At 51.1% G+C, this 27,376-nt stretch overlaps 3 protein-coding genes across 3 annotated transcripts; 1 reads left to right on the top strand and 2 right to left on the bottom strand.

Annotated features, from left to right (window-relative positions):
- Positions 1–1,430: 1,430 nt before the first annotated feature.
- Positions 1,431–2,363, top strand: LOC136787151 (olfactory receptor 14A16-like). The gene has a single exon (XM_066984284.1). The coding sequence runs from the start codon at positions 1,431–1,433 to the stop codon at positions 2,361–2,363; it is 933 nt and encodes a 310-aa protein (XP_066840385.1).
- Positions 2,364–13,237: 10,874 nt separating this feature from the next.
- LOC136787327 (olfactory receptor 14C36-like) lies at positions 13,238–14,521 on the bottom strand. Its single transcript, XM_066984487.1, has one exon. It carries the CDS (start codon positions 14,519–14,521, stop codon positions 13,577–13,579), a length of 945 nt encoding a protein of 314 aa, XP_066840588.1. The 3' UTR covers positions 13,238–13,576.
- Positions 14,522–20,042: 5,521 nt separating this feature from the next.
- Positions 20,043–21,367, bottom strand: LOC136787313 (olfactory receptor 14C36-like). The gene has a single exon (XM_066984472.1). It carries the CDS (start codon positions 20,955–20,957, stop codon positions 20,043–20,045), a length of 915 nt encoding a protein of 304 aa, XP_066840573.1. The 5' UTR covers positions 20,958–21,367.
- Between the last annotated feature and the right edge of the window lie 6,009 nt (positions 21,368–27,376).

Raw genomic sequence — 27,376 nt, 5'->3', positions numbered from 1 at the left:
ATGTGGACTAGAAGATGCTTTAGAGAATGGCATTTATGAGGGGGCATTTCCAGAGGAAGACCGAGGCTTGGTTAATCTGAAGAGGCTTTTTTTGGTTGTGTGCTCTCAGATTCCTGCAGTGGAGGGGAAGCAGGTTTCATGGCAATGGATTTTCTGAATTGTAGAGGAGACTGAGATTCCTAGTGTATTGCACTGAGAGATCAATATGTCAACGATGAACTTGATAAAGTCCCTTCAGGCACCTCAGCTTAAAGACTGCACCAGCTTCATGTTTCTGGTCTCCTCAGGTTTTAACTGAGCTGATCTTTAGGAGCTGCAACCCCTGTGACGCCCGTGGACAGGGCTCTGTACTCAGTAGTCCTCTGCAGGGCAGAGCTCAGCACACAGCTTATGGGATGGGGTCTGTGAGCGTGGACAGGAGATGTGGGGACAGAGAACCCGCTCCCAGCAGGGACACGGGCAGGCAGCAGGGACACGGGCAAGCGGTGGGAGGGAGCTACTGCCAGAAATGCTGTGCGAGGGAGGGCTCAGGCACCTCCCTGCCATCCCCTGCAGGGCAGGCACCTTCCCTGGGACACCCCCTGCTCTCCTCTCCTGCCAGCAGAGCCTCTGCCTTCAAGCCCCTGGTGTCCCCAGCAGGAGCTGCCTCCTCTGCAGACAGATCTGCAGCAGAGAAGGGTCTGCTGCGTCCGTCTGTCCCTCCCTGGCCTTGCCTCCCCTAGCAGCAGCTGGCATTCCTCCTGGCTTCACCTGGCCGTGCTGCTGCTGGTCTTGTTTCCAGGCTGACTGGGGATGGGGGTTTCACATGCACATGGAATGAACCTTCAGTGTGCTTGGGGGAAGGGGAGTAGGGGGACAGGGTGAAGGGTCTGGAGATGTGCACTTTGAGCATGGATTCAGCAGTGCCCTGGTTCTTTTCAGGTGAACATGTGAGTGTAATTATCCCGCAGCTCATAGACATGCCAGCAGAAGAGAGCAGCTTTTATGGACAGACTGGCTGTCCCCTCTGAAGGAACACTCTGCACTAAAGGGACAGTCCGTTTGCCTCTGTGGAGCCACAAGGTTTCACTTGGAGTGTAACAGGAACGACAGTATACAGAAAAGAAATCCAGACAGCCCTGCTCTGCAGTTGGGTGAATTTGGAAAGGCAATGTGGATAATCACCTGATATGAGGAGTGAATTTTATCTGTGATTACCACATTCCCCTTTCCTTATTATTATAGGTGAGGACTGACTACAACATTGCCCAGAGTAGAGTATCCTACTCTCAGGGACACCCTCAGGCAGCATCAATCACAACTCAAGAAATGAACCTGCAACATCTATGAAGAATACACCAAAACTGAATTAGTTCTTATCAGATAATTTTGTTGTACTTCCTTACTGCCTTTTTCCTCTGTGGTCAGGACCCCATGCCTAGAACTACCAAATGCCTAACAGCAGCTCCATCACCGAGTTCCTCCTCCTGCCATTCGCAGACACGCGGGAGCTGCAGCTCCTGCACTTCGCGCTCTTCCTGGCCATCTACCTGGCTGCCCTCCTGGGCAACGGCCTCATCCTCACAGCCGTAGCCTGTGACCACCGCCTCCACACCCCCATATACTTCTTCCTCCTCAACCTCACCCTCCTCGACCTGGGCTGCATCTCCACCACTCTGCCCAAAGCCATGGCCAACTCCCTATGGGACACCAAGGACATCTCCTATCAAGGATGTGCATCTCAAGTCCTTTTTCTAATCTCGTTCTTTGATGCAGAGTATTCCCTCATCACCATCATGGCATGCGACCGCTACGTAGCCATCTGCAAGCCCCTGCACTACGGGACCCTCCTGGGCAGCAGAGCTTGTGCCCAGATGGCAGCAGCTGCCTGGGGCAGTGGCTTTCTCCATGGTGTCCTGAACATGGCCAATACATTTTCCCTGCCCCTCTGCCAAGGCAATGCTGTGGATCAGTTCTTCTGTGAAATCCCCCAGATTCTCAAGCTTTCCTGCTCAGACTCAGACTACCACAGGGAACATGCAGTTATTGGTTTTAGCCTTTGTGTATTCTTTTGTTGTTTTGTTTTCATTTTGTTGTCGTATGTGCAGATCTTCAGGGCGGTGTTCAGGATGCCCTCTGAGCATGGCCGGCACAAAGCCTCTTCCACGTGCCTCCCTCACCTGGACGTGGTCTCCCTCTTTCTCAGCACAATCATGTTTGCCCACCTAAAGCCCACCAGCATCTCCTCCCAATCCTTGGACCTGGTGGTGTCATTTCTGTACTCGGTGGTGCCTCCAACAGTGAACCCCCTCATCTACAGCATGAGGAACCAGGAGCTGAAGGATACAGTGAGGAAACTCTCTGAAAATTTTCCATATGAGTAATGTCCATATATTCCTTAAAGGATTCCCACAATATGTCAGAAAATGTTTTGTCAATGTTTTTCTTTTTTTTTTTTAAATTAATTTCTCAAATGAATGATTTTGACTTTAATCCTGCTTTTCTTCGTGTTCTGCCTGTAAATTCATTAATTTATTCTAAACTAATCATCTTCTGTACCTATACAACCAGGCTTCCTGTGCAGATAAAAACAATAAAGATGCCATCAGAACCTTACTGGTCTAAGGTCCAATCTGTTCACACCTTTTCTAGTGCTGGGGGAGCAGCCCCAGCATGCAGGAGGGGCTCAGGGCCAAGAGCCCAGCTGCTACATGGAGGAGCAGCCCCGGTGGCCCTCGCGGCTGCCCCTCACTGCCCGCTGGGCTCTGCCTCTCTGCTGCCTTTGGGTCGGGGCTGCTGCTTCCCTGGAGCCATGGCCATGGCCAGCAGCAGGACGTGGCCTTTTCACTGCTGCTTTCTTTTGGCTTCCACATTGTTCTCTTGTGCTCTTGTACGTGGGTTAGCCCTCAGATCTTGTGTACCTTGGTGACAGTCCTGTTGTCTCTGCACTGGCATCCCTGTCCCAGCAGGCAGCAGCAGCCTGTGTCACAGCTGCCCTCCCTGATACCACGGCAGTAACAAATGGGGCTCTGCAGGGCAAACCCAGAAGCCTGGATGCCTCTTCCAATGCCGCTGTTAGGAACAGAGCCAAGGATTTGCTCCATGCTCTTCTGTTTTCTGGGGTTCTTCATGGAGTGAAGGACACAGGCTTCCTGTCCTTGGGTTCATTAGGTTCACAGGGTGGTCTGTGAGGAGACCAGGGCTGGACCAGGATCTCCCTTTATGACAGCACTTATCAAATCAGAAGACAACAGGCCTTGGACTCATCTGTATGGGAATGTGCACCTGCTTTGGGGATGATGGTCAATGCCAGCCTGGAGAGGAATCTGGATCTGCCAGGAGATGTCAGGGGATCTGCAGGGACAATGCTCAGTGGGTAGTGATTAGAACCTTATAAAATGAATGACCATCCAAAGAAGAGTCTGGTAAAGGAAAAGGCGAATCTGAGGACTCCTTGGTCTAAGGAGGGCTCTGCAATGCCAGGAGAGGTGGTGAAGAGCGAGTAGGCGAAGGCACATAAGACTGAAGAATAATAGAAGAGGCAGTATTTGAAATCTTGTGGGCCACCTCTGGTACTGCACTCGCCTGCCCTTTGTGCCCTTAGAGACACCCCATGGTCCTGCCAAGCACTGCCTGGTGCTGAGCCAGGTCTCCTGTACTGGCTTGGGGAGCGGGGCTGGCCCTGCGGGGCACAGGCACTCTGTGCTGGTGATCTCCCAGGCAAGAGACCACGGCTCCTGCAGCTTCACAGACCTCCGTTTCCTGAGCTGTGGCTGACCCCAGCCCAGGGGCTGCTGGAGAGCCCAACCAAAGAGGCCGCCTTTGTCCCCGCAGCTGCGGTGCCTTGCGAGGGGCTGGGGCTGTGGTGGCCGTGCCCAGAGCCCTGCAGCAGCCTGCGGTGGGCACTGCCCTGGGGCCAGCCCAGCCTGGGCTGCAGGACTGGGCTGGGCTGGGCTGGGCTGGGCTGGGGAGAGGGCAGCGAGGTGGGGAGAGGTGGGCAGGGGCTGGGCTGGGCTGGGCTGGGCAGTGCGCGGCAGAGGGCAACAGCAGCGTCAGGGAGCGGTGGGAGCATGCAGGGGAGGGCTCCCAGCAGGGCTTGGTGCTGCAGAGCCAGGGCTGCGTGAAGGGAGCCCAGAGCTGCAGGGACAGGGGAGAGGAGGCCCCTCTGGTCCCTAGCCGGCCTGGGAAGAGCAGGAAGGGGGTCCCAGGGCATTCATCCTCTCACTGCAGCCCGCCAGGACCGGCAAGGCGGTCATGGAGTGTCCAGGGCCAGACACTTCCATGTGGTGCGCAGGGAGAGGGCAAAGCCTTCTAAGGGGAACAGAGGGCCCCATATGTCCGCCGGACCCTACCAGTAGGGAAGTCTGCTGCCTACCTGGGGTCCAGGTCAGGGACATTGCCAGGAAACTTCCTGACCTTGTCTCTGCTGGGCCCCAACTTCCACATCCGAATGTGTCCCTTGGCTGTCAGCTCCGTCTCCCCTGCCCTACAGGATGACAGAGCCAGAGTGGGATGTGTTACCTTTAGGTAGTGTAGTGCTTCTGTATATTGGTGGTGGCATAGAAAGACAGTTCCTTCACCAGTGATTTACATCCTTCTTCGTGTTAGGACATAACGTCCTTCACTCTGCTTTATCTTAGATGAACTGGATTAGGTCCTTGATTGGTCTTAGGCACAATGCAGTGCTTTTTGCCTTCTGCCAAAGCAGCACAATACATATGACTTTCCCTTACTCTGTGCATTGACCTGACAGGTCATTTCACATTTTTCACTTTCATATTCTCAGTTTGAAAGGGAGGATTTCCCAAAGTGGGGCAAACTGATGGGTTCTGCCTCAGCCATTTGAAATGTCCTGCTCTTGAGTCTTTCAGCCTGAGTTTTTCACAGTTGACCCAGGATGGTAAATGGATGTTTAGGTGTATACTAGGAACAAGGGAGAGTATCTTGGGATCCCAGTTGCCATTTCAACTTCAGATCAGCCCCAAGAACCCACTGAAGAAGGGGTTTGTCTTTGAAGGGGTTTCATGTGCTGGGTTGGGCTGCAGTTTCAGGGTCAAAGACCACTGCTGGCAGTGGATGTGCCCTGGGAACTCCGTCTGTCTCCACCTGATCCACCAATGGGCTCTGGTCTCCTGCAGGTCCTTTCACACAGCTTCCATTCCAGGGAATTACTTTAAATGCACCAGAGCCTCTGGAGGCCTAATGATTTTATTGAAGGCATAACCATGAAATGTGACTTCAAGGAAATATTTCAAATGCGAATAAACTACTCTGAAGATCTTGGCGCTGGTTGCTTATGGTCAGATAGTAAAGCTCTGCCTGAATACCCAGTAATTTGTTCAGTACTTAACTAATAAAGCAACTATTTATAACCTCAAATGATTCAATCCCTTCCCTAAAATGTCACACAGTGTATCATGAAGGACTGTGAATTTTAAAGATCTGTATTCGTCACAGGAAAACAAATACTGATGTTCTGTACTTGCATCGTCGTTGCTTTGTCTGTTATGGTGTGCTCCCTCATCTTCCAGGTACTTGCATCTGTCTTGACTAACCAGTCCATGTTGGATGTCCCCTGTCCAGCTGCCTGTCTGGACCTATGCACTTCTCATGGTTCTCCTGCTTTGCCCTCCCCTTATTCTTTGATCATTCAGACCGCTCTCACCCGACCCAGCTGCTGCTTTGAGCTTCAGGGAGTTCAAGCTTGCTCATCTATCAGCAGTCTGTCTAATTGTGTCCTAAGGAAACTCATCATCGTTTATCACTGAATTCATATCATATGGATTAATACTTATCTTAATACTTATAATTCCCTATCTCTCAGTATAAAACACTTATTGTGCTGTCATCCTTTTGGGAAGGTATACCTCAATGGAGGCATACAAGATGAGGAGCTTTCTTTGCTTTTTAGAAAATTGCAGCATGTTTTCCTGTTGTTTGTTTGGAAACAGGAAAAACCCTTCTGTGCCTGAGTGCAGACAGCTCTATAAGGAGCTGGTGTAAAGGAGCAGTAACATCCAGCTGCAGACTACAGTGCAGAAATCTGGTATAAGGACAAGTGATGCAAGCGCCAATGAGAGAAATGGCAGGGCTGGGGTGGTGAGGAATAAGGTTGTCCATGCAGTCAGACCTCTCTGCTTTTCCACCCTATGCATGCCTCCAAAGTTACCCTGGGTCAATATCAATAGGAGAATGATGCTCCAAACTGAAATGCAGCAAAATCCATCCTTTAAAATGAGAAAGGATTTTTATTAGATGCTCTTTGAAATCTTCCTCCTTAACTACACCATGAAAGCTCTCCAATTAGCTCTACAAGTCTTGAAGAAAACTTTGGGAGAGATATGGCTCCTTAGGAGTTTCTGCATTTTAATGAGTTCCATGGTATATTTTGGTGCTGAGTCTATGAAGCACAGGTACTGAGAGGAGAATGATGCAATTGCTTAAGAAAGTAAAGTCAGAAGGAACAGTTGAATTGACTTGGAGTATTAATGGGCCCCACTGAGGGCTGTTACTAACAAAGCCTCCCCAGGGACTTGTTAGGGCAGATAATTGGAGGCCATGATTACAGGTAGGCAAAGGCACTGTGCTGAGAAAAGTCCAGGTTTTAGTGAAGCAGAAGGGCCAAGGCCTGACCCCAGCCACTAGGAGGGGAGATCCTGAACCCCCACGTCTCGCTCAGGGCTCTTCCTAGGGTCTGTGGGATGTGGTGGGCAGTGCGATCCCACGAGAACAGTGGTATGACACCTCTCCACCTCTGCATAGGGTTGCAAGGAAGCAATGAGGTTAGCTTGCAATGAATATAACGTGTCTCCTCATAAACTCTAGCCAAAGGGACAAAAATGTCAGGGCTGTTGGGGCCTTCCCTTCTTGCCAGCACCCCCTACCTTCTCCTCCGCAGGCTTTCCTGTGCTGTGCCACACTTTGTTCTATTTCCTTGAAGCCTGCAGACACCCATCTCTGTTCACCACCTTGATCTCATCCCAGCATTTCCATCATTTCACCAATGTCTTGTCAACCCTCACCAGCTGTTCCTTGAAACACAAAGCCAGGGTCTGACCACAACACTCTTGGGGTGACCTCTGGCACCACAGCATGACTCTTTGAGGGATATTTCTTCCTCCTCATGGCCAGTGCCACCCTTCCAATGTGCACTTTGTGGCAGTTTTTTCTCTCCTGCTCTTTCCCAATACCAAAGAAAGCTCCATAAGGGTGGAAACCACTCCTGAAGTAGGCATCCCAACCCATCAGGCTCCTTGCGGCCTGTCAGCCAACCAGACATGAGTCACCTCACCAGCATCTTCCAAGCCATGGGCCTGCTGCTGGCCTTGCAGCTTCTTGGCGAGACGCACCCAAGCCTTGTGCCGCCTGCTGTCCAGTCATGGACTCAAGCAGAAGGGGCAGGACAACCCATATGCGGGTCTTCTTTCTGCCTGGGTCCTCCTGGGTATGGAGGCAGAGGGGATCCCACAGTCAGCATGCCAACCAGGTGCCTTCTGCTGGCCTACCAGGGCCACTGGCAGATGTCAGCCAAAAAGTACAGATCCCAGGGAGAAGTCAAGGGTGACCTGTCAGCTACTTCAGACAGAAGTGACCTCACAGTCCCTTTCCGTGACACGTTCCTGCTGCTGCCCTATCATCTGCAGAGACAGAAGTGACCTCACAGTCACTGCCACCGTCACATTCCTCCTGCTGGGGCAGGAGATCCTGAGGCAGAGCTGAGCTCATCAGAGCATTCCCACCCATCTCCTCCTTGTGTTTGACGAGCTGATCAGATCCATGGCCCCTCACAGTCATCTTGGAATGCCATGTGAGTGCACAGCCTCCTCACAATGCCTGCCCTGCCCCAAAGGGCCAAGTGCCTCAAGTAAAGGTTTAGGAGAGGGGTTGCAGATGAGGAGGTTAATGCACAGGAACGGGGACTTTGCATGTTAGGTGTTCATGCAGGGAATTAGGGACTAGGGCTCACCTTGCTGGTTTAGAGATTAAGGAAATATTTATTGGGAGTGTTTGGTGTTCTGCTTGTGGTGTCAGGTCTCTGGTTAGGGTATGGGCAAGCTCTGTGGTTTAGTTTTTTTGTTTTGTTTTGTTTTATGTGTGTCAGGAAGTTGTCTAGGGTTAACTAGAGCATTTTAATGCTAGTATTAAGGGCGAGGATTATGGTGAGCAACAGAATAAGAAAAAGGGGCTATGGGCTGACTTTTGTCTTCAATGGATGCTTTAAGGTCAGGCAATAGATTAGTGGATTCCTGTCAGGGTGTGGAGTAGCACTTAGGTTTAGGGGTTAAGGAGACTGGTTGCAATAGTGTGAGGGCCTCACATGACTGTTTTAAGCCATTGTTACAGCAGAATCAACATTACCTGAACCCTCTTACCTCTACAGAATCTTTAATTTCTGCTGGCCACGCTCTTCTTCCCTCTCCCAAATCTCACACTGCTCCTGTCCAGGCTTTTCCTGACCTCCCCATATCAGTCATCTTATTGGGATCAGCTTATTAGTCATCTTATTGGGAGCAGCTGTGCGCAGCAGCTCTGCACCACCACAAAATGCACTTCCTGCCTACAGGATTGGGTTCCAGAGTGGCCCCTATAGATCCAGAGTAACTTTTCCCAGGCCCTCATGCATGCCTCAGTTTCCCCCAGGTGTCTCTGAGGCAGTAGCCCCCTCTGTGTAGAAAACAAAAAGCAGCCCTGAAGGATGACTTTAGGCAAAAGCTGACACCTCTGACATGACAACCCCTGTCCAAGACCTCTTCCTCTACGGTGACTACCAGATACTTAGGAATAGTGGATCTCACAAACTATGTGCAAAGCAGTTGCCTTCTGCAGACCTATCAAGAACACTCTCTGATATGAACCTAAAGGCACAGATAGGAGTCAAGGGATGAGCTGTTGGCTACTTCAGAAAGAGCTCAAGTCACAACCTGTTTTACAGACATTCCCTTAGGAACGGATTATGAATTTCTGAGGCACCACTGACCTCATAATACCATTCCTACAAAGCACCCCCTTTTTGGCCCAGAATCTGACCATCTATCATAGAACCATAGAATGGCTTGGGTTTGAAGGGGCTTTAAAGAATATCTAATTCCAACCCCACTGCCACAGGCAGACATGCCACCCAGCAACCCTGGTTTCTCAGGGCCTCATCTAACCTGCTCTTGAACACCTCCAGGGATTGGGCATCCACAACCTCTCTGGACAACCTGTTGCAGGGCATCACCACTTTCTGAGTGAAAAATTTCCTCCTAACCTCTAATCTAAAACCTACCTTCCTTGAGTTTAAAACTATTTCCCCTTCTCCTGTCATTATCTGATTGAACAAAGAGTTGATCTCCCTCGTTTTTATAAGTCCCCTTTAAGTACTGAAAAGCCACAATGTTGGCCAGGTGGAAGTGAGCTGGTTGTGATCCTTTGAGCCCATGGCACTGCTGCTGGACTTCCAGCCTCTCTGACACACAGGAGACAGCTCCGTGCCAGTCCTGTGAGGTGCTAGGGCAGGAGTGACCTTGCAGTCAATGCACTACCTTTTTTCTGTCATAGACTCATAGAACTGGTCACTTCCAATTTGGGTTGGAAGTGACCTTAAAGATCATCTAGTCTAACCTTCTTCCATGGACAGGGACAATTTCCATTAGATCAGGTTGGCCAAAATCACCTGCCAACTGGCCTTGAACTACGGCTCACCTTTCTGGCTTAGAAATTAAGCAAAAATTTAGTGGGAGGATTTGGTGTTCTGCATAGGGTGTCAGGTCTGTGGCTGGGGTACGGACAATCTTTGTGGTTCAGGGTTTTGTTTAGGTCTGCCAAGAAGTCGGCTAGGGTTAAATAGAGCATTTTAGTGCTAGTGTAAAGGGCAGGGATTAGGGTGAGCAAGAGAGTAAGGAAAAGGGGCTATGGGCTGAGTTTTGCTTCAAGGGATACTTTGAGGTCAGGCATTACAGTAGTGGATTCCTGTCAAGGTGTTGGAATAACATTTAGGCTTAGGGGTTAGGGTTACTGGTTAAAATAAGATAAGAGCTTTACATGGCTGTTTTAACTCAGTTTTAAAGCATCGTCAACATTACGTGAAACCTCTTACCTCTACAAAATCATTCATTTCTGCTTTCCAAGCTCCTCTTCCCTTCCCCAAATCTCACTTCTCTGTTGGCCAGGCTTCTCCTGTCATCCTCATATTGATCTTATTGGGATCAGCTTTTTGAGGGCTCTCATGATATCAGAGTATCTGTCTCACCTGTCGGCTACACCATTCTTGAGACAGAAGTGGCGTTGCAGTCAAGAGGGAAAAGGGCACAAAGTTCCGTAGGAGCATCCTGCACAATATGCCCATCAGCTCTGCACCACCACAAAAGTGTACATCCTATGTAAAAGTTTTGGTTCCAGAGTGACTCCTATGGATCCAGGGTAACATTTCACAGGCCCTCATGCAGGCTTTAGCTCCCTCCATGCATCTTTGTGGCAGTGGCCACCTCTGTGGAGAAAACTGAAAGCAGACCTGGAGGATGACTTTAGGCAAAAGCTGAAACCTCTGACAGAACAACCAGAGCTGCTCAGCAGAGAAAGGGGGCTGTGGTGCCTGGGGCATGGGGGCACTCTGCAGGGCCATGCTGGGTAGGCTGGGAGACAGACCCAGCTCCTAGGGTCACTGCCATTGCCCCAGGGCTGCAACAAATCACCAGACTCCTGTGCTGGGGCTACTGCATGCCCTGGGGCTGCAGAGCTCTCCTCAGCCTACTCACACCAGGTTGAGCACTTGAGCTCTGGTCGGTCCACATGGAACACGCTCTGTGGGCTCCATGCACTGCTATATCCCACGCACACGCTGCCCCCGCAGATGTCCATGCATGCTCTGCACACACCACTCTTGCCCACAGGTCCCGTGTGTCACCAACCCTCCCCTCTTCCCCTGCAGTAGTGGCACTTCACTGCAGCAGGTTGGTGCGTCTTCAGGCTCAGGGGTGTTTCCTGAGGGCCTGCCCCGTGTGGGGAGTGGCGGGGAGGAAGAGAGCAAGGTCAGCTCCTGGAGCATGTCTGAGCACAGCCCAGCCATCCCGCACCGCAGGCAGGCACCTTCTCCCAGGCTGAGGCACACATGCAAGGTGGACACTTCTCCATCAGCCCAGCTTCACGCAGGGACCTTCAGCCCTGCCCCAGATCCCGGACTCATCACTTCCTCCTTGTCCACCCACAGACATACATTGCTTTCCATTTGGGGACTCTTGCAGGACTTTAAGGATCTGCTAAAGCCCTGGATTTCCTTGTTTCTCACAGCCTTCTCACAAGTCTTTCTCCTGGCCCTCCCCGCTGCCCAGCACTGCCTCTCAGGTGGCACTCAGTGACCCTTCCCTTCAGAAGGGCCTTTGGGCTTCCTCAATTGTCCTGGTGCTTATTAGCACCTTCCTGGCTCCTTCCAGAGCTCAGAGCGAGCTTTCTTGTCCAGCATGGGGCCCTGCACTGGCTCTGGCTGGGACGGAGTTACTCTCTGCAGAGCAGCCCCTGTCGTGCTGTGTTTTTGATGTGACCAGAGCAGTGTTGGTCACCCACGGCTGTGGTCGCTGTTCCTGAGCAGTGCGTGAACAGCACCAAGGCCTTCTCTGCTTCTCACTCTGCCCTACCAGCGAGTTGGTTGTGGGTGGGCAAAAGGCTGGGAGGGGAACCCGCTGTGACAGCTGACCCAGCCTGACCAAATGGATGATCCATGGCACATAACATAGTGCTCAGCAATACATGTTGGGATCATCTTTCCAAGACAAGGTGGCAGTTTCTCAGAGACTGCCTGCACAACGGTCTGCTAGTGGGAACTGATGAGTTACAAAATGCTCATTATGTTTGGCGTTTGATTTTCATTTCTTTCTTTTTTCTTTTCCTTTCCTATCCTTATGTGTCTTTCTCTCAATCTGTGAGTTTTACTTATTTATGGTGTTCCCTCCCCTCTGCCCTCTAGAGGAGGAGGAAGGAGGCAGCTCGTGCATGCTGCTGTCTGGGGTGAGCAAGGAGGAGGCTGGCCATGGTGCAAGGAAATGGAGGTCGGTGAAGCTGCAGGAGCCCTGGTCTCTTGTCTGGGAGAACCCCAGCACAGAGTGCCTGTGCCCTGCAGGGCCAGCCCCGCTCCCCAGGCCAGCACAAGAGGCCTGGCCCAGGCACAGAGCAGCCTGCCCCGAGCAGGTGCCTACAGAAAGAGATTACTCTTCCTCCTTTACCCATCTGTGGAGGCCCAGAAATGCTGCCCTGCTCTTTCCCAGGGCCATCCCTGCTCCCAGAGAGCCTTGCCCAGGGCAGTGTGTCCATGCTGGCCTGGCCGGCCATTGCTGCTTCCCTGCTGTGCTCCCGGCAGGGCCCTGAACTGGTGGTGCTGCTGTGCAGAGCCAGGGGCTGTTGTGCCCTGAGACCCTGTGGGGACCCTCCCCTGCCCGTGCTGCTCAGGGTGCTGGACAAGAGCTGCATCAGACCTGGCCCACGAGGCTTCAAAGAAGGTCTCCTCAATTACAATGCAGTTTCATGGGCCTTCGCTTGCTGGCTGTTCACCACCTCCCCTGGCATTGCAGAGCCCTCCTTAGCCCACAGAGTTCTCTGATTCGCCTTTTCCTTTGCCAAAATCTTCTTTGGATGGTCACTAATTTTATGAGGTTTTAATCACTATCCAATGAGCACATTGTCCCAGGGTTGCCCTGATCTCTCCTGGCACCTCCAGATTCCTCTCCAGGCTGCCATCATCAATCCACCCCACTTCAGGGTGCCTAGTCCCATGAAGAGGAGTCCGAGACCAGTTGTTGTCTGATTAGACAGGTGAGGCCATAAAGGGAGCTCTTGGTCCAGTCCTTTGCTACCCACACACCGCGCTGGGACTTTCAGCCTGTGTCCTACACTCCATGAAGAACCCCAGAAAACAGAAGAGCATGGAGCAAATCCTTGGCTCTGTTCCTAACAGCAGCATTGGAAGAGGCATCCAGGCTTCTGGGTTTGCCCTGCTGAGCCCCATTTGTTACTGCCGTGGTATCAGGGAGGGCAGCTGTGACACGGGGCTGCACATTGCCTGCTGCTGCCTGCTGGGACAGGGATGCCAGTGCAGAGACAACAGGACTGTCACCAAGGTACACAAGATCTGAGGGCTAACCCACGTACAAGAGCACAAGAGAACAATGTGGAAGCCAAAAGAAAGCAGCAGTGAAAAGGCCACGTCCTGCTGCTGGCCATGGCCGTGGCTCCAGGGAAGCAGCAGCCCCGACCCAAAGGCAGCAGAGAGGCAGAGCCCAGCGGGCAGTGAGGGGCAGCCGCGAGGGCCACCGGGGCTGCTCCTCCATGTGGCAGCTGGGCTCTAGGCCCTGAGCCCCACCTGCGTGCTGGGGCTGCTCCCCCAGCTCCAGAGGAAAAGGGACAAGATGGCAACTGAGACCAATGAAATTCTGATGACTTCGATATTGGGTTTATCTAATAAAAAGCAGTGCTTTATCAGAAAATAATTAACCTGTAGGAGGCTAAGAATAGTATTTTATAAATCAGAAAAAAAAAAAAAAAGTTAGAGAAAATAATAGTACGGATAGATAATAAAAAAGTATGTTTTTTTTTTTGTGAAAAGCTGGGATTTCTGATTATAGGCATATTATTCTAGGCGAATATGCTGAAAATATGTGTATTCAAGCAGTGTCCTCACTGCATCCCTTAGTTCCTGGTTCTTCATGCAGTAGATGAGGGGGTTCACAGCCGGAGGCACTACTGAATACAGAACTGACACGACCAGGTCCATGGATGGGGAAGAGATGGAGGGGGGCTTCAGGTAGGCAAACACGCCTGTATTGACAAACAGGGAGACCACAGCCAGGTGAGGGAGGCACGTGGAAAAGGCTTTGTGCCGGCCCTGCTCAGAGGGCATCCTCAGCACTGCCATGAAGATCTGCACATAGGACACCACAATGAAAGAAAGACATCCAAACCCCAAAAAAGCACTGAACATGAGAAATCCAGCTTCCCTGAGATAGGAGTCAGTGCAGGAGAGCTTGAGGATCTGAGGAATTTCACAGAAGAACTGGTCAACCGCATTGCCTTGGCAGAGGGGCAGGGAAAATGTACTGGCCGTGTGCAGCAGAGCATAGAGAACCCCACTGCCCCAGGCAGCTGCTGCCATCTGGGCACAAGCTCTGCTGCCCAGGAGGCTCCCGTAGTGCAGGGGCTTGCAGATGGCAACGTAGCGGTCATAGGCCATGATGGTGAGAATTGAATACTCTGAACCAAAGAAGAAGACGAAAAACAGGACTTGTGAAGCACACCCTTGATAGGAGATGGCCCTGGTGTCCCAGAGGGAATTGGCCATGGCTTTGGGGAGAGTGGTGGAGATGCAGCCCAGGTCGAGGACGGCGAGGTTGAGGAGGAAGAAGTACATGGGGGTGTGGAGGCGGTGGTCGCAGGCTGCGGCGGTGAGGATGAGGCCGTTGCCCAGGAGGGCAGCCAGGTAGATGCCCAGGAAGAGCATGAAATGCAGGAGCTGCAGCTCCCGCGTGTCTGCGAATGGCAGGAGGAGGAACTCGGTGATGGAGCTGCTGTTGGGCATTTTCTGACATTGGACACAGTTGTCTGTTGAAGAGGATAAGGCAGAAAAAAGTTAGAAGAGACTTCTCTGAGGAAAACCTATCACAAAACTTAGAGCAACCCACGCCTGAGCCTCTCTCTTTGCAAGAGAACATTTCTGCAGCTCTATCACTTGAGTGCCAGCTGATGCTGTCTGAGAGTGGCACTGGGAGGAGGGATTGCTGTGGGTTCCAGAGGAGTCCCTCCTGCTGTGAAGCAGGTGGCAAGCAGGACCATGGGGGAAACTCAAGTTCAGTCCACTTATCAGATCCATGAACTTTGCAGTGTTGTTGCAAAGTACACCTCCAACCACAGTGTAGAGCAAGGCAGATTTTCTTTTGCTTAGGGCAATGATCACACTCTTGTCTTTCCCAATAAATGGAGACAGCTTAAAGCCCCAGTCCCAGTGCAGCTGGACAGAATCCTCACCTTGTCTGCAGGTGCATGAGCAGGATCTCAGCTTTTCTCTCTTCGCCAGGGCTGCAGATGCCTCCCTCCAGCTGCCCAGAGACAGCCATCCAGCAGCACGGACATGGCCTTAGAACGGAGGTGTCTTCTCCTTCGGGCACCTGGATAATACAAGGATGCCATGAGAGAGCTGCGTCCTGTTGGAGAGCAGCCTGCACACCAGGAGGATGCCCCAAGGACAGAGATGAATATTTGCAAGCTGGGGTGTCCCAGCATCCCAACTGCACCCCTGCAGAGTCTGGAGCAGGCTTGGCCACTCTGCTTTTGGTTTACTAGGGGCAGCTAGGTTATGACACTCCAAGGGGCTTCTGCCAGTCTTCCTCACCACACAGTGCAATCCAGCAGGACTCTCAAAGCCCACTGCATTGCCCACTGCCCTCCCAGAAACAAGACCCAGGAGGAGACCCTTCCAGGACCTGCAGCTGCATGGCCCTGCAGCCAGAGACTTACCTTGTCAAGGGTTGTGCAGATTTCTCCTGCAGTCAGCTCTCAGCATCCTCCCACTCCCAACTGCCTCCAAGTTCTTCTCCAAGTTCTTCTGCCTCCAACTTCTCTCCCCATGCCACCTGCGGTCAGAGCCCCCAGCCCTGCTGTGCTGTGCAGAGGAGCTGCTCCTGGGCAGAGCTGGCTCTCTGCACCAGGGCCCTCTTGCCAGGAGCTCTCTCTGTCCGAGGAGCCCGGCCCAGCTCAGCAGCAGAGGCCCAGCCCAAGGCATTGGAATCACCCCTCTGGGGGCTTTGGTGATGAGCCCACGAAACTCAAGCACTGAGAGCAAACTGAAGAAATCTTTCATGAAGTCCAAGTCAGATGCAATTTTCCTGCAGTGTCCCCCTGTTGGCCAGCACTGTTGGTCTCATCCAACAGGAGCCATTCTATGATTCTATGGTCTCACAAACTATACCTCAAGCATGACTCCCATCCCATCAGCCTTCCGGTGGTCTATCACCTGACCAGAACAGAAGTTGACTCGCCATCATGTTTGACACCATGTGCATGCTTCTGGCCTTTACAGTCCATATCTGTGCCACATTCCTCCTGCTGGTCCGTCAGCTCCAGAGACAGAAGTGACCTCCCAGCCTCCTTCACAGCCATGTGCCTCCTGCAGGCCCAGCAGATCCTGAGGCACACCTGACCTCATCACAGCATTCCCAGCCAGCTCCTCCCTGTGGCCTCTGATCTGATCACACCTGTTACCTCACACGCCTCTTCCAATGCCATGGGACTGCTGCAGGACCTCACAGTCCCTGCCCTCCCACAAGGGGACAAAGAGCTGAAGTTAGGGGTAGCAGTGGGGTTGAAGATGAGGTGTGCTGTGTGCATGGTGGAGGTCTTTGGCGGTTAGATGATCAGGTTAATGTTTAGGAATTAGAGGTCACCCCCTATGGTTAAGGGAACGGCAAGGGCTTTGAGGGAGGGATTGGTGTTCTGCTCAAGGTGCCTGCTCAAGATTTGGGATAAGGACAAGTTTTGAGGCTTTTAGTTTAGATTTGGTTAGAGGGCTAGGTTTAAGGCTGGCATTTTAATCCTTCGTTAGGCTTAATCATCCTTGTGTTTACCCTTCTTGTAGAAGATGCCTTTTACATCTACCTTTTCAAAATCCTGAGCAACGTCTCTCCTTTATCTGGCCTTTCCAAGGTCTTTGAGAGAGGTCTTATGGTTACATCTGCAGCTCCACCAGCACCTCTCTCATCCTTCCCACACAACCTCTAAGCAACCTGAGGGCTGACCGGGAGAATGGTGTTGGTTTGGGAAAGGACTTGGTTAAAATCTCTGAGGAGGAAGACCAAAAGTTCTTCTCTCTACAAAGAAACTTTTATGCATGCCTATGAGTATGTCCTGTTCCTGTGTGGAAAGACTAATATTATGATTACTGTAAAAACAATGCTGTAACAAATGCTTGAAGGGAATAAGATACTGATTTCTTTTGTTTTTTTTTTGACTTGGTGATTGTATTAGTAGCTTCTGTTATGCGCTGTTATGCACTTCACACACAGTGATGATGGTGCCATAGAAAACAGTGACACTCATGAGGACAGAAGAGCAGGTCGATAAGGCCTTGGGTCTGCCAACACAGGACGCACACACATGAAAACTGCATGATTTGGAAGAGGAAGATTGGATCCAAAATACAGATTATGAAAGCAAAACCATGAGTATCACTGTGGCACTGCAGGAGAGCTCCAGCAATGGGGCAAAACCGCAGAAGAGGTTCATGACACTGGGGCCACAGCACTGTAGCTGGGAGGAGGAGAAATAATTACTGTACATGAGAGGAATTCCCCTGGTTCAGGTACAGCTGCCTTCTGGAGTCAGACCTTCCACTTCATGAGCCTTGCAGAGAACAGGGATGGCACACAGCCCAAGACAAGGGGAAATGGTTTTGAATTAAAAGAGGGGAGATTTAGATTAGAGGTTAGGAGGAAATTCTTCACTCAGAGGGTGGTAAGGTACTGGAACAGTTTGCCTAGAGAGTTTGTGGATGTTTCTTCCTTGGAGATGTTCAAGACCATGTTAGATGAGGCCCTGAGCAACCTGATCTAGTGGGTGGTGTCCCTGCCTATGGCAAGGGGATTGGAACTAGATGATCTTTGAGGTCCGTTCCAACTCAAGCCATTCTATGATTTTATGATTGTACTTCAGAGGAAAAAACAAAACAAAACAAAACAAAACAACACAAAGCATGGTAATTGGCTTCAGAATACTCAGTGATCCAGTTCGTCCATGAGATAAAAAAAATCTAAGCAGCAGGAAGGACACTGAAATATGGCCTAACATGAAGGAGGCTCCAGATTGCTGGTGTAGAAACAGCATTTTTGTGCCATGACCAATGCGATATATGCTGCAGGAAAAGGCCTGCACCTGAAATAAAAGGCCTAGGCCAGCACCAGTGCGGCACAAGCTTGAGATCTGGGTGCATGTGAACCTAATGGAACCACAGGATCTTTAAGGTCCCTTCCAACCCAAGCCCTTCTATGATTCTGTGCTTAGCAGCCCTGTACAGCCCCTGCGGGGCCCAGCCTCAGTTCATGCCCCCCAGCTTGTGCTCCAAAAGTACTCCCCTAGGCCCTGCGTCACTTGTCCCACCTGCGTGCCTTGGCTACCCCAGGGCATCCTGGAGGCAGTGGCCACCTCTGAATAGAGAATTGAAACCAGCCATAAAAGTAGATCTAGGAAACAATGGAAACCTGTGCATAAAAGGGCTCTAAGTAATAGCTGAAAGAGTCTTTTTTGGCAGCACCACCAGCTTTTTTTCTATGAATTTTCTTGATTTATTCTCTCTCTCTTTTTTTTTTTTTTTAAAAAATTGACGGCACTGTGAACAAGTACAATCAACCAAATTACGCTTTTTCTGTGAATAGCCTTATGCAAACATTTACCAAAATATATTTCCCAACTTTTTTTTTTTCTTCTTCCTCTGCTTCCTCTGTCTTCAAGCAGACCTCCAAGGAAAGAAGTCACTGAATTAAAGAATAACTCACGTTTAAGAGATCAAGATTGAGAAATGTGTTCAATGCCATCATAAAGGAAGATAAAAAAGAGGGTCAACAGTGTTAGCCCAAGTGCCCATGACTGAAGCGTGCTGCTGGTAACTGGCAGGCAGGAAGACTTTCATAGAATCATAGAATATCCCAAGTTGGAAGGGACCCATAAGGATCATCAAGTTCAACTCCTGGCACCGCACAGGTCTGCCCAAAAGTTTAGACCATGTGCCTAAGTGCACAGTCCAATCTCTTCTTAAATTCAGACAGGCTTGGTGCAGTGACTGCTTCACTGGGGAGCCTGTTCCAGTGTGCAACCACCCTTTTGGTGAAGAACCTCTTCCTGATGTCTAGGCTAAAAGTCTAGCCAAAGTCTAGCCCCTTTTTGAGGGACCCCTTGAGGGACTTTGTTCCACTAATGTCCAGCCACCTTCCTTCCCGCAACATCATCCCCTTCTTCAGTCCAAATATCACCAGTCTGGCTAAAGGGAGACTCCAGGAGACCATGGCAAAGGCCTTGCTAAAGTCCAGGTTCACCACAATGCCTTCTTTCCCCTCCCCTTCTGTTTCAGCAGTTCCTTTGTTTCCTCCATGTCCCTGAAGATGGCTGTGGCAGGACTTTCCCCACCACGTTCCCAGGGGTAGAGGTGACAATTGCAATTCTGCCAATCCTTTTTCTTGCCCTTCCTGAAGATGTGTTTGATGCCTGCCTTTTCCAAGTCCCCAGAAATCTTGCTGATCCAAATGCTTGATGGCCTGGTCCAGAAAGGCAGGGTAGTGTGACATAGCAGAGAGGGGCATCTGCAATGAACGTGTGCAAGGGGGGTGACAGAAATCTCACAGGGACACTGGGGGTTGTTTCTGGAGTCACACAGGGCAATGGCAGGGCTCTGTGAGGTGTCCACATCTGAGCTTGCCTCATGCAAACAGGGCTGTTGAGAGATATGAGTCAAGGGCTTGCACACCCATGCACAGTGCAATGCACTATTTGCAGTGTCCCTCTGGCTCCTGCAGCCACTGCCAGAGGGTGGGAGGCACCTCAGCCCTGCAGTACCTCACCGTGCTCTTCCCTCGTCTGAGATACCCCAGGACATGAGGAATGGGCACAGGGACCGCGGTTCAAGGAAGCACATCCCAGAGCTGCCTTCAGGTGGCTTCCCAGGGGACGTTACTTGGTCTTGTGACGCTATCTGCCCAACTGGCCTTCGTGACACTTGTAGGAATAGCTGATGGACTTTGTGCTCCATCGTGTTCATCTCTCCACATGCATATGATGTGCCTGCTGGCACCAGCACTGGGTTTCTCTTTCCACATCTCCCATGCACATACAGCAGGCCCTGATCTTCTGTCTTCCAGGGAGCATTTCCCAAGTGAGCAATGAGCAATGGCCTGGCCAGCTATTGCTGAAACTCCTACCCATACACCACACAGCTCTGAGCTTGTGATGACGCTCTCCAGAGTATGAAAAATGACCAAAAAGATAACCTTGTTCCTGCAATGAATTATGAGTCATATGCAGAAGAAAATGGGCTTTTTTTTTTTTTTTTTTGAAAGATATCAGGTCACCAGTTTCCTCAAGGCATCCTTGAGCTCCTGGTTCCTCATGCTGTAGATGAGGGGGTTCACTGCCGGGGGCACCACGGAGTACAGAACTGACACCACCAGGTCCATGGATGGGGAAGAGATGGAGGGGGGCTTCAGGTGGGCAAACACGCCTGTATTGACAAACAGGGAGACCACAGCCAGGTGAGGGAGGCACGTGGAAAAGGCTTTGTGCCGGCCCTGCTCAGAGGGCATCCTCAGCACAGTCCTGAAGATCTGCACATAGGATAACACAATGAAAACAAAACAACCAAATACTAAAGAAAGACTGAAAACAAGTACCTCAAATTCTCTGAGGTAGGCATCTGAGCAAGAGAGCTTAAGGATGTGGGGGATTTCACAGAAGAACTGCTCCACAGCATTGCCTTGGCAGAGGGGCAGGGAAAATGTATTGGCCGTGTGCAGGACAGTATTGAGAAAGCCACTGCCCCAGGCAGCTGCTGCCATCTGGGCACAAGCTCTGTTGCCCACGAGGCTCCCGTAGTGCAGGGGCTTGCAGATGGCAACGTAGCGATCATAGGACATGATGGTGAGAAGAGAATACTCTGAACCAAAGAAGAAGACGAAAAACAGGACTTGTGAAGCACACCCTTGATAGGAGATGGCCCTGGTGTCCCAGAGGGAATTGGCCATGGCTTTGGGCAGAGTGGTGGAGATGCAGCCCAGGTCGAGGACGGCGAGGTTGAGGAGGAAGAAGTACATGGGGGTGTGGAGGCAGTGGTCGCAGGCTACAGTGGTGAGGATGAGGCTGTTGCCCAGGAGGGCAGCCAGGTAGATGCCCAGGAAGAGTGCGAAGTGCAGGAGCTGCAGCTCCCGCGTGTCTGCGAATGCCAGCAGGAGGAACTCGGTGATGGAGCTGCTGTTGGGCATTTTCTGACATTGGACACAGTTGTCTGTTGAAGAGGATAAGGCAGAAAAATGTTAGAAGAGACTTCTCTGAGGAAAAGCTATCACAAAACTTAGAGCAACCCACGCCTGAGCCTCTCGCTTTGCAAGAGAACATTTCTGCAGCTCTATCACTCGAGTCCCAGCTGATGCTGTCTGAGAGTGGCACTGGGAGCAGGGATTGCTGTGGGCTCCAGAGGAGTCCCTCCTGCCGTGAAGCAGGCAGCAAGCAGGACCATGGGGGAAACTCAAGTTCAGTCCACTTATCAGATCCATGAACTTTGCAGTGTTGTTGCAAAGTACACCTCCAACCACAGTGTGGAGCAAGGCAGATTTTCTTTTGCTTAGGACAATGATCACACTCTTGTCTTTCCCAATAAGTGGAGACAGCTTAAAGCCCCAGTCCCAGTGCAGCTGGACAGAATCCTCACCTTGTCTGCAGGTGCATGAGCAGGATCTCAGCTTTTCTCTCTGAAAACCAGACCCAGGAGGAGACCCTTCCAGGACGTGCAGCTGCATGGCCTTGCAGCCAGACACTTACCTTGTCAAGGGCTGTGCAGATTTCTCCTGCAGTCAGCTCTCAGCATCCTCCCACTCCCAACTGCCTCCAAGCCCTCTCTCCTTCTCTCCTCTCTGTGTCTCTGCTGTGGTCAGAGCCCCCAGCCCTGCTGTGCTGTGCAGAGGAGCTGCTCCTGGGCAGAGCTGTGTCTCTGCACCAGGGCCCTCTTGCCAGGAGCTCTCTCTGTCCCAGGAGCCCGGCCCAGCTCAGCAGCAGAGGCCCAGCCCAAGGCATTGGAATCACCCCTCTGGGGGCTTTGGTGATGAGCCCACGAACCTCAGGCACTGAGAGACAATTGAAGAAATCTCTCAAGAAGTCCAGGTCAGATGCAAGTTTCCTGCAGTGTCCCTCGAGGGCCAGGACTGACACAGCCTCCCTTGGAGCTCGTTAGAGCAGAGCATTGGAGGCAGTGAGGACAAGGAGACAAAGGCAATGTGAAGGTGACACTGATGTGTAGACAACCTGGATGTGTTTCACCAAAGAAAAGGACTACACCTTGTCCCCTGGCCCCTGGGAAGGGAGATCCTTTCCCTTCACACCTTGCTCAGGGCTCTTCCTGGGGCAGTAGGAGATGGGGATGTGCATGGCCAAGTGCAGGAGAATGGTACGACCCCTGCCTGGTTCATGGGTGGTGGTGAGGAGGCAATGAGGCCCTGGTGCTTTAACAATAAGCTGTCTCCTCATAGGCCTCAGTGGCAGAGACAACAGCCATAGCCATGGACACAAAGACCTGGGTCCTGTTGGGACTTTCAGCCTTGCCTATGTCCTTGCTCCTCTAAAGGCCAGAGTATCCTAGAGTCTCCCAGACCTACACCTCTTTCCCAGCTGGCTGTAGACACTTGTCCATGTTGTGTCACACCGGGTCTTAGCTGAGTAGCTTGTATGAGATCCCTCATGGTGCCCAGGCCCTCCTCCTCCTGGGCACTGCTCACTCAGCAGGGTCCCAATCTGTCCTGATGTGTGGGGTTCCTCTTCCTCTGGTGTAGGACCAGGCTCTTCTCGTTGTAAATGTCAGGATGTTTCTGTAGGCAGAATCCTGCAGTTTCTCAAGATTCCCCCACACTGATGCTCCATTTTGTCAGCGTTTAATGTCTGCAGGCAGACAGTTCAACCTTCACGTGATTGTGCTCTCTCTGACAAGATGGCAGCATCAGGAGTTGCAGGAAAGTTTGGATAATACAGGAGTAACCAGCTGAATGGAATTGCAGCATAGAGTCACAGAAGGGTAGGGGATGGAATGCTGCCAGGTTCCACCTTTTCCGTTTTTCATTCTCATGCATACTGTCAGTTTGTCTGGAGCTGTGTCCTAAATGTTATGGGGCCGTGCAGGTCAAAATTAGAAGAGCCAAAGCCCAGCTGGAGGTCAATCTGTCTATTACTGTCAAAGAAAACAAAAACTGTTTATATAAACACTTTAAATAAAGGAGGATTAAGGAGAATCATCTTCCTTTATTGGATGTGGGAGGAAACCTGGTGACAAGAGATGAGGTAAAGGCTGAGGCACTTAATGCTTTCTTTGCCTCAGTCTCTAGAGCAACAGCAGTTGATCCCCTGGGCATTTCTTCCTCCTCACGGCCAGTGCCAACCTTCCAATGTGCACTTTGTGGCAGTTTTTTCTCTCCTGATCTTTCCTGCCACCAAAGAAAGCTCCATCAGGGTGGAAACCACTTCTAAAGTAGGCATCCCAACCCATCAGCCTTCTTGTGGCCTGTCAGCCCACCAGACAGAAGTCACCTCACCAGCATCTTCCAAGCCATGGGCCTGCTGCTGGCCTTGCACTTCTTGGCTAGACACAGCCAAGCCTTGTGCCTCCTGCTGTTCAGTCATGGACTCAAGCAGAAGGGACAGGACAACTCATATGTGGGCCTTCTTTCTGCCTGGGTCCTCCTGGGTATGGAGGCAGAGGGGATCCCACAGTCAGCATGCCAACCAGATGCCTTCTGCTGGCCTACCAGGGCCACTGGCAGATGCCAGCCCAAAAGTGCAGGTCCCAGGGAGAAGCCAAGGGTGACCTGTCAGCTACTTCAGACAGAAGTGACCTCACAGTCACTGCCCCAGTCACATTCCTCCTGCTGGGGCAGGGGATCCTGAGGCAGAGCTGACCTCTCTCTAGTCCCCTAGGGATTAGGGCTCACCTTTCTGGGTTAGAGAGTAAACAGACTTTTACTGGGAAGTTTTGGTGTGCTTCTGTGTTTAGGGTATGGACAAGCTCTGCGGTTTAGGGTTTTGTTTAGGTCTGCCAAGAAGTCTAGGGATAAATAGAACATTTTAATGCTAGTGTCAAGGGAAGGCATTTGGGTGAGTAAGAGAATAAAGGTAAGGGAAAGGGGCTATGGCCTGAGTTTTGCTTCACGGGATACTTTGAGTTCAAGCATTAGAGTAGGGGATTTCTGTCAGAGTGCTGGAGTAGAATTTAGGTTTAGGGATTAAAACTACTGGTTAAAATAAGGTAAGGGCCATACATGACTGTTTTAAGTCAGTGTTACCGCAATATCTACATTACATGACCCCTCTTACCTCTACAAAATCATTAGTTTCTGCTTCCATGCCCCTCTCTTGCCCCTCCTCTTCCCACCCCAAAATCTCAAGTCTTTCTTGTCCAGGCTGCTCTTAACCTTCCCATATTTTATTGGGATCAGTTTTCTGATGACATTCATGATCGTAGAGTATCTGTCTCACCTCTCTTGGCTTACTCCATTCCTGAGAAGGAAGTGGCATTGTAGTCAGGAGGGAAAAGGACATACATGTCTTTAGGAGCATCCACCGCAATGTGCCCATCAGCTCTGCACCTCCACAAAATTGCGCTTCCTACCTACAAGTTTTCTTTCCCAAATGGCTTCTATGGATGCAGGGTTCCTTTTCCCAGGCCCTCACGCATGCTTCAGTTTCGGATGAGCAGGGATGGGATAAGGAAAGCCAAGGCACGGATGGAACTGAGCTTGGCAAGGGATGCAAAGCGTAACAGGAAGGGATTCTATAGATACATTGCTCAGAAAAGAAAGGCCAAGGAGAGTGTACCCCCTGTGACGGATGAGAGGGGTGAACTGGTAATGACAGACACAGAGAAGGCTGAGGTACTCAACAACTTCTTTGCCTCAGTCTTCACTGCCAGTCAGGCTTCCCAAGTCTTTCGTTTCCCTGAACCCATAGATGGAAGCTGGGGGGGCAAAGTCCCACCTGCTGTAAGTGAAGAGCAGGTTCAGGACCACCTGATGAACATAAACACATACAAGTCTATGGGGCCTGATGACTTGCATCCCAGGGTCCGGAGGGAACTGGCTGATGTAGTTGCCAAGCCTCTCTCCATCATATTTGAAAAGTTCTGGCAGTCGGGTGAAGTCCCTGGTGACTGGAAAAGGGAAAACATCACTCCCATTTTAAAAAAGGGTAGAAAGGAGGACCCAGGGAACTACAGAATGGTGAGCCTCGCCTCACTGACTGGCAAGATCATGGAAAAGATCCTCCTGGAATCAATGTCAAGGCACTTGCAAGACAAAGAGGTGATCTCAGACAGCCAGCATGGCTTCACCAAAGGGTAAATCATGCCTGACCAATCTGGTGGCTTTCCACAATGGAGTGACCACATCAGAAAACAAGGGAAGACCAACCAATGTCATCTACTTGAATTTCCGTAAGACATTTGACACGGTCCCACACGACATCCTGGTCTCCAAACTGGAGAGAGATGCATTTGATGGGTGCACCATTGAGTGGATAGGGAGTTGGCTTGAAGGTCACACCCAGAGAGCAGTGGTCAATGGCTCTATGTCCAGGTGGAGGCTGGTGATGAGTGGTGTACCTTAAGGGTCTGTCCTCGGACCAGTACTTTTTAATGTCTTTATCAATGACATAGACAGTGGGGTCGAGTGCACCTTCAGCAAGCTTGCAGATGACACCAAGCTGAGAGGTGTAGTTGATGCAACAGAGGAAGGGATGATGTCCGGAGGGTCCTGGACAAGCTTGAAATGTGGGCCCATGTGAACCTAAGGAGGTTCAACAAGTCCGAGTGCAAGGTGCTGCACCTGGGCTGGGGAAGTCCCAGACAGGAGGAGAGGCTGGGAGCAGAACTCATTGAGAGCAGCCCTGCAGAGAAGGATTTGGAGGCTCTGCTGGACGAAAAGCTCAACATGAGCCAGCAGTGCGTGGTTATAGCCCAGAAGGCCAACTGTATCCTGGGCTGCATCAAGAGAGGAGTGGGCAGCACACTCAGGGAGGTGATTGTCCCCCTCTGTTCTGCCCTTGTGAGGCCCCACTTGGAGTCCTGCGTCCAGGTGTGGGGCCCCCAGCACAAGAAGCATGTGGATCTGTTAGAACAGGTCCAGAGGAGGGCCAAGAAGATGATCAAGGGGCTGGAGCACCTCTCCTTTGAAGAAAGGCTGAGAGAGCTGGGGCTGTACAGCCTGGAGAAGAGAAGGTTCCTGGGTGACCTCATCGCAGCCTTTCAGTACTTAAAGGTGGCTTATAAAAAAGATGGAGAGTGACTCTTTGTTCAAGGACCTCACAATCCCTGCCCTGCCCAAGGGGACAAACAGCTGAAGTTAGGGGTAGGAGTGGGGTTGAAGATGAGATGTGCTCTGTGTGTAGTGGAGGGCTTTGGGGCTTAGGTGTTCAATTTAACGTTTAGAGATTAGAAGTCGACTGCTTGGGCTAATGGAATGGCAAGGGCTTTGAGGGAGGGATTGGTGGGATTGCTCAAGATGCCTACTCAAGGTGTAGGATGAGGGCAAACTTTGTGGGTTAGAGTTTTGTTTAGTTCTTGGCTGAGGGCTAGGGTTAAGGCTAGCATTTTAATTCTTGACTAGGCATAATCATCCTTCTGCTCGTGCTTCTAGTAGAAAATGGGTTTGACATCTGCCTTTTCTGAGTCCCAAGGAATGTCATTGATCAATTTGTCCTTTCCCATCTCTTTGAGACAGGTCTTATGACTACGTCAGCAGCTCAACCAGCACCTTTCCCACCCTTCCCACATCACCTCTATTCAACCTGAGGATTGACCAGGAGGATGATGAAGGTTTGGGAAAAGGCTTGCTTAAAATCTCTGAGGAGGGCTGTGTTGTGGTTTAACCCGGCCGGCAGCTAAGCACCACAGAGCCATTCGCTCCCCCTCCTCCCTCCCTCTCTGGGATAGGGGAGAGAATCAGGAAAATAAAGCCTGTGGGTTGAGATAGAGACAGTTTATTAGGACAGAAAAGAAAGGAAAAAAATAATAATTATAATAATAATACTGATAATAATGTATACAAAAGAAGTGATGCACAACGCAATTGCTCACCACCTGCTGACCGATGCCCAGCCTATCTCTGAGCAGCTGCCCACCCCACCCCTGCTAGCCACCCCTATATATTGTTTAGCATGACGTCAGATGGTATGGAATACCCCTTTGGCCAGTTTGGGTCAGCTGTCCTGGGTCTGTCCCCTCCCAGCTCCTGCTGCACCCCCAGCCTGCCCGCTGGCAGGACAGAGCGAGAAGCTGAAAAGTCCTTGGCTTAGTGTAAGCACTGCTCTGCAACAATTAAAACATCAGTGTGATATCAACATTATTCTCATCCTAAATCCCAAACACAGCACCATAGCAGCAACTAGGAGATAAAATTAACTCTATCCTAGCCAAAACCAGGGCAGGCTGTTATGGGCTCCGCACTGACAATGATGGCAGTATCATAGAAAACAGTGACACTCGTGAGGAGAGGGGAGCAGGTGGATAAGGCCTTGGGCATGCCAACACAGGATGCACACACATGAAAACCACATGAGAAGGAAGAGGAAAATTGGATCCAAAATGCAGATTATGAAGGCAAAGACTATGAGAATCACCGTGGCACTGCAGGAGAGCTCCAGCAAGGGG

The sequence above is a fragment of the Anser cygnoides genome, chromosome 28 (assembly GCF_040182565.1).
Source record: "Anser cygnoides isolate HZ-2024a breed goose chromosome 28, Taihu_goose_T2T_genome, whole genome shotgun sequence".
NCBI classification, from domain to species: domain Eukaryota; kingdom Metazoa; phylum Chordata; class Aves; order Anseriformes; family Anatidae; genus Anser; species Anser cygnoides.
The sequence above is the reverse complement of the archived record's forward strand: the minus strand, read 5'-3'. Positions and strand labels throughout refer to the sequence as shown.

What these genes read in the sequence shown, in the direction of transcription:
- LOC136787151 (XM_066984284.1), top strand. Translation starts at nt 1,431, where the DNA reads ATGCCTAACAGCAGCTCCATCACCGAGTTCCTCCTCCTGCCATTCGCA.
- LOC136787327 (XM_066984487.1), bottom strand. Translation starts at nt 14,521, where the DNA reads ATGCCCAACAGCAGCTCCATCACCGAGTTCCTCCTCCTGCCATTCGCA.
- LOC136787313 (XM_066984472.1), bottom strand. Translation starts at nt 20,957, where the DNA reads ATGCCCAACAGCAGCTCCATCACCGAGTTCCTCCTGCTGGCATTCGCA.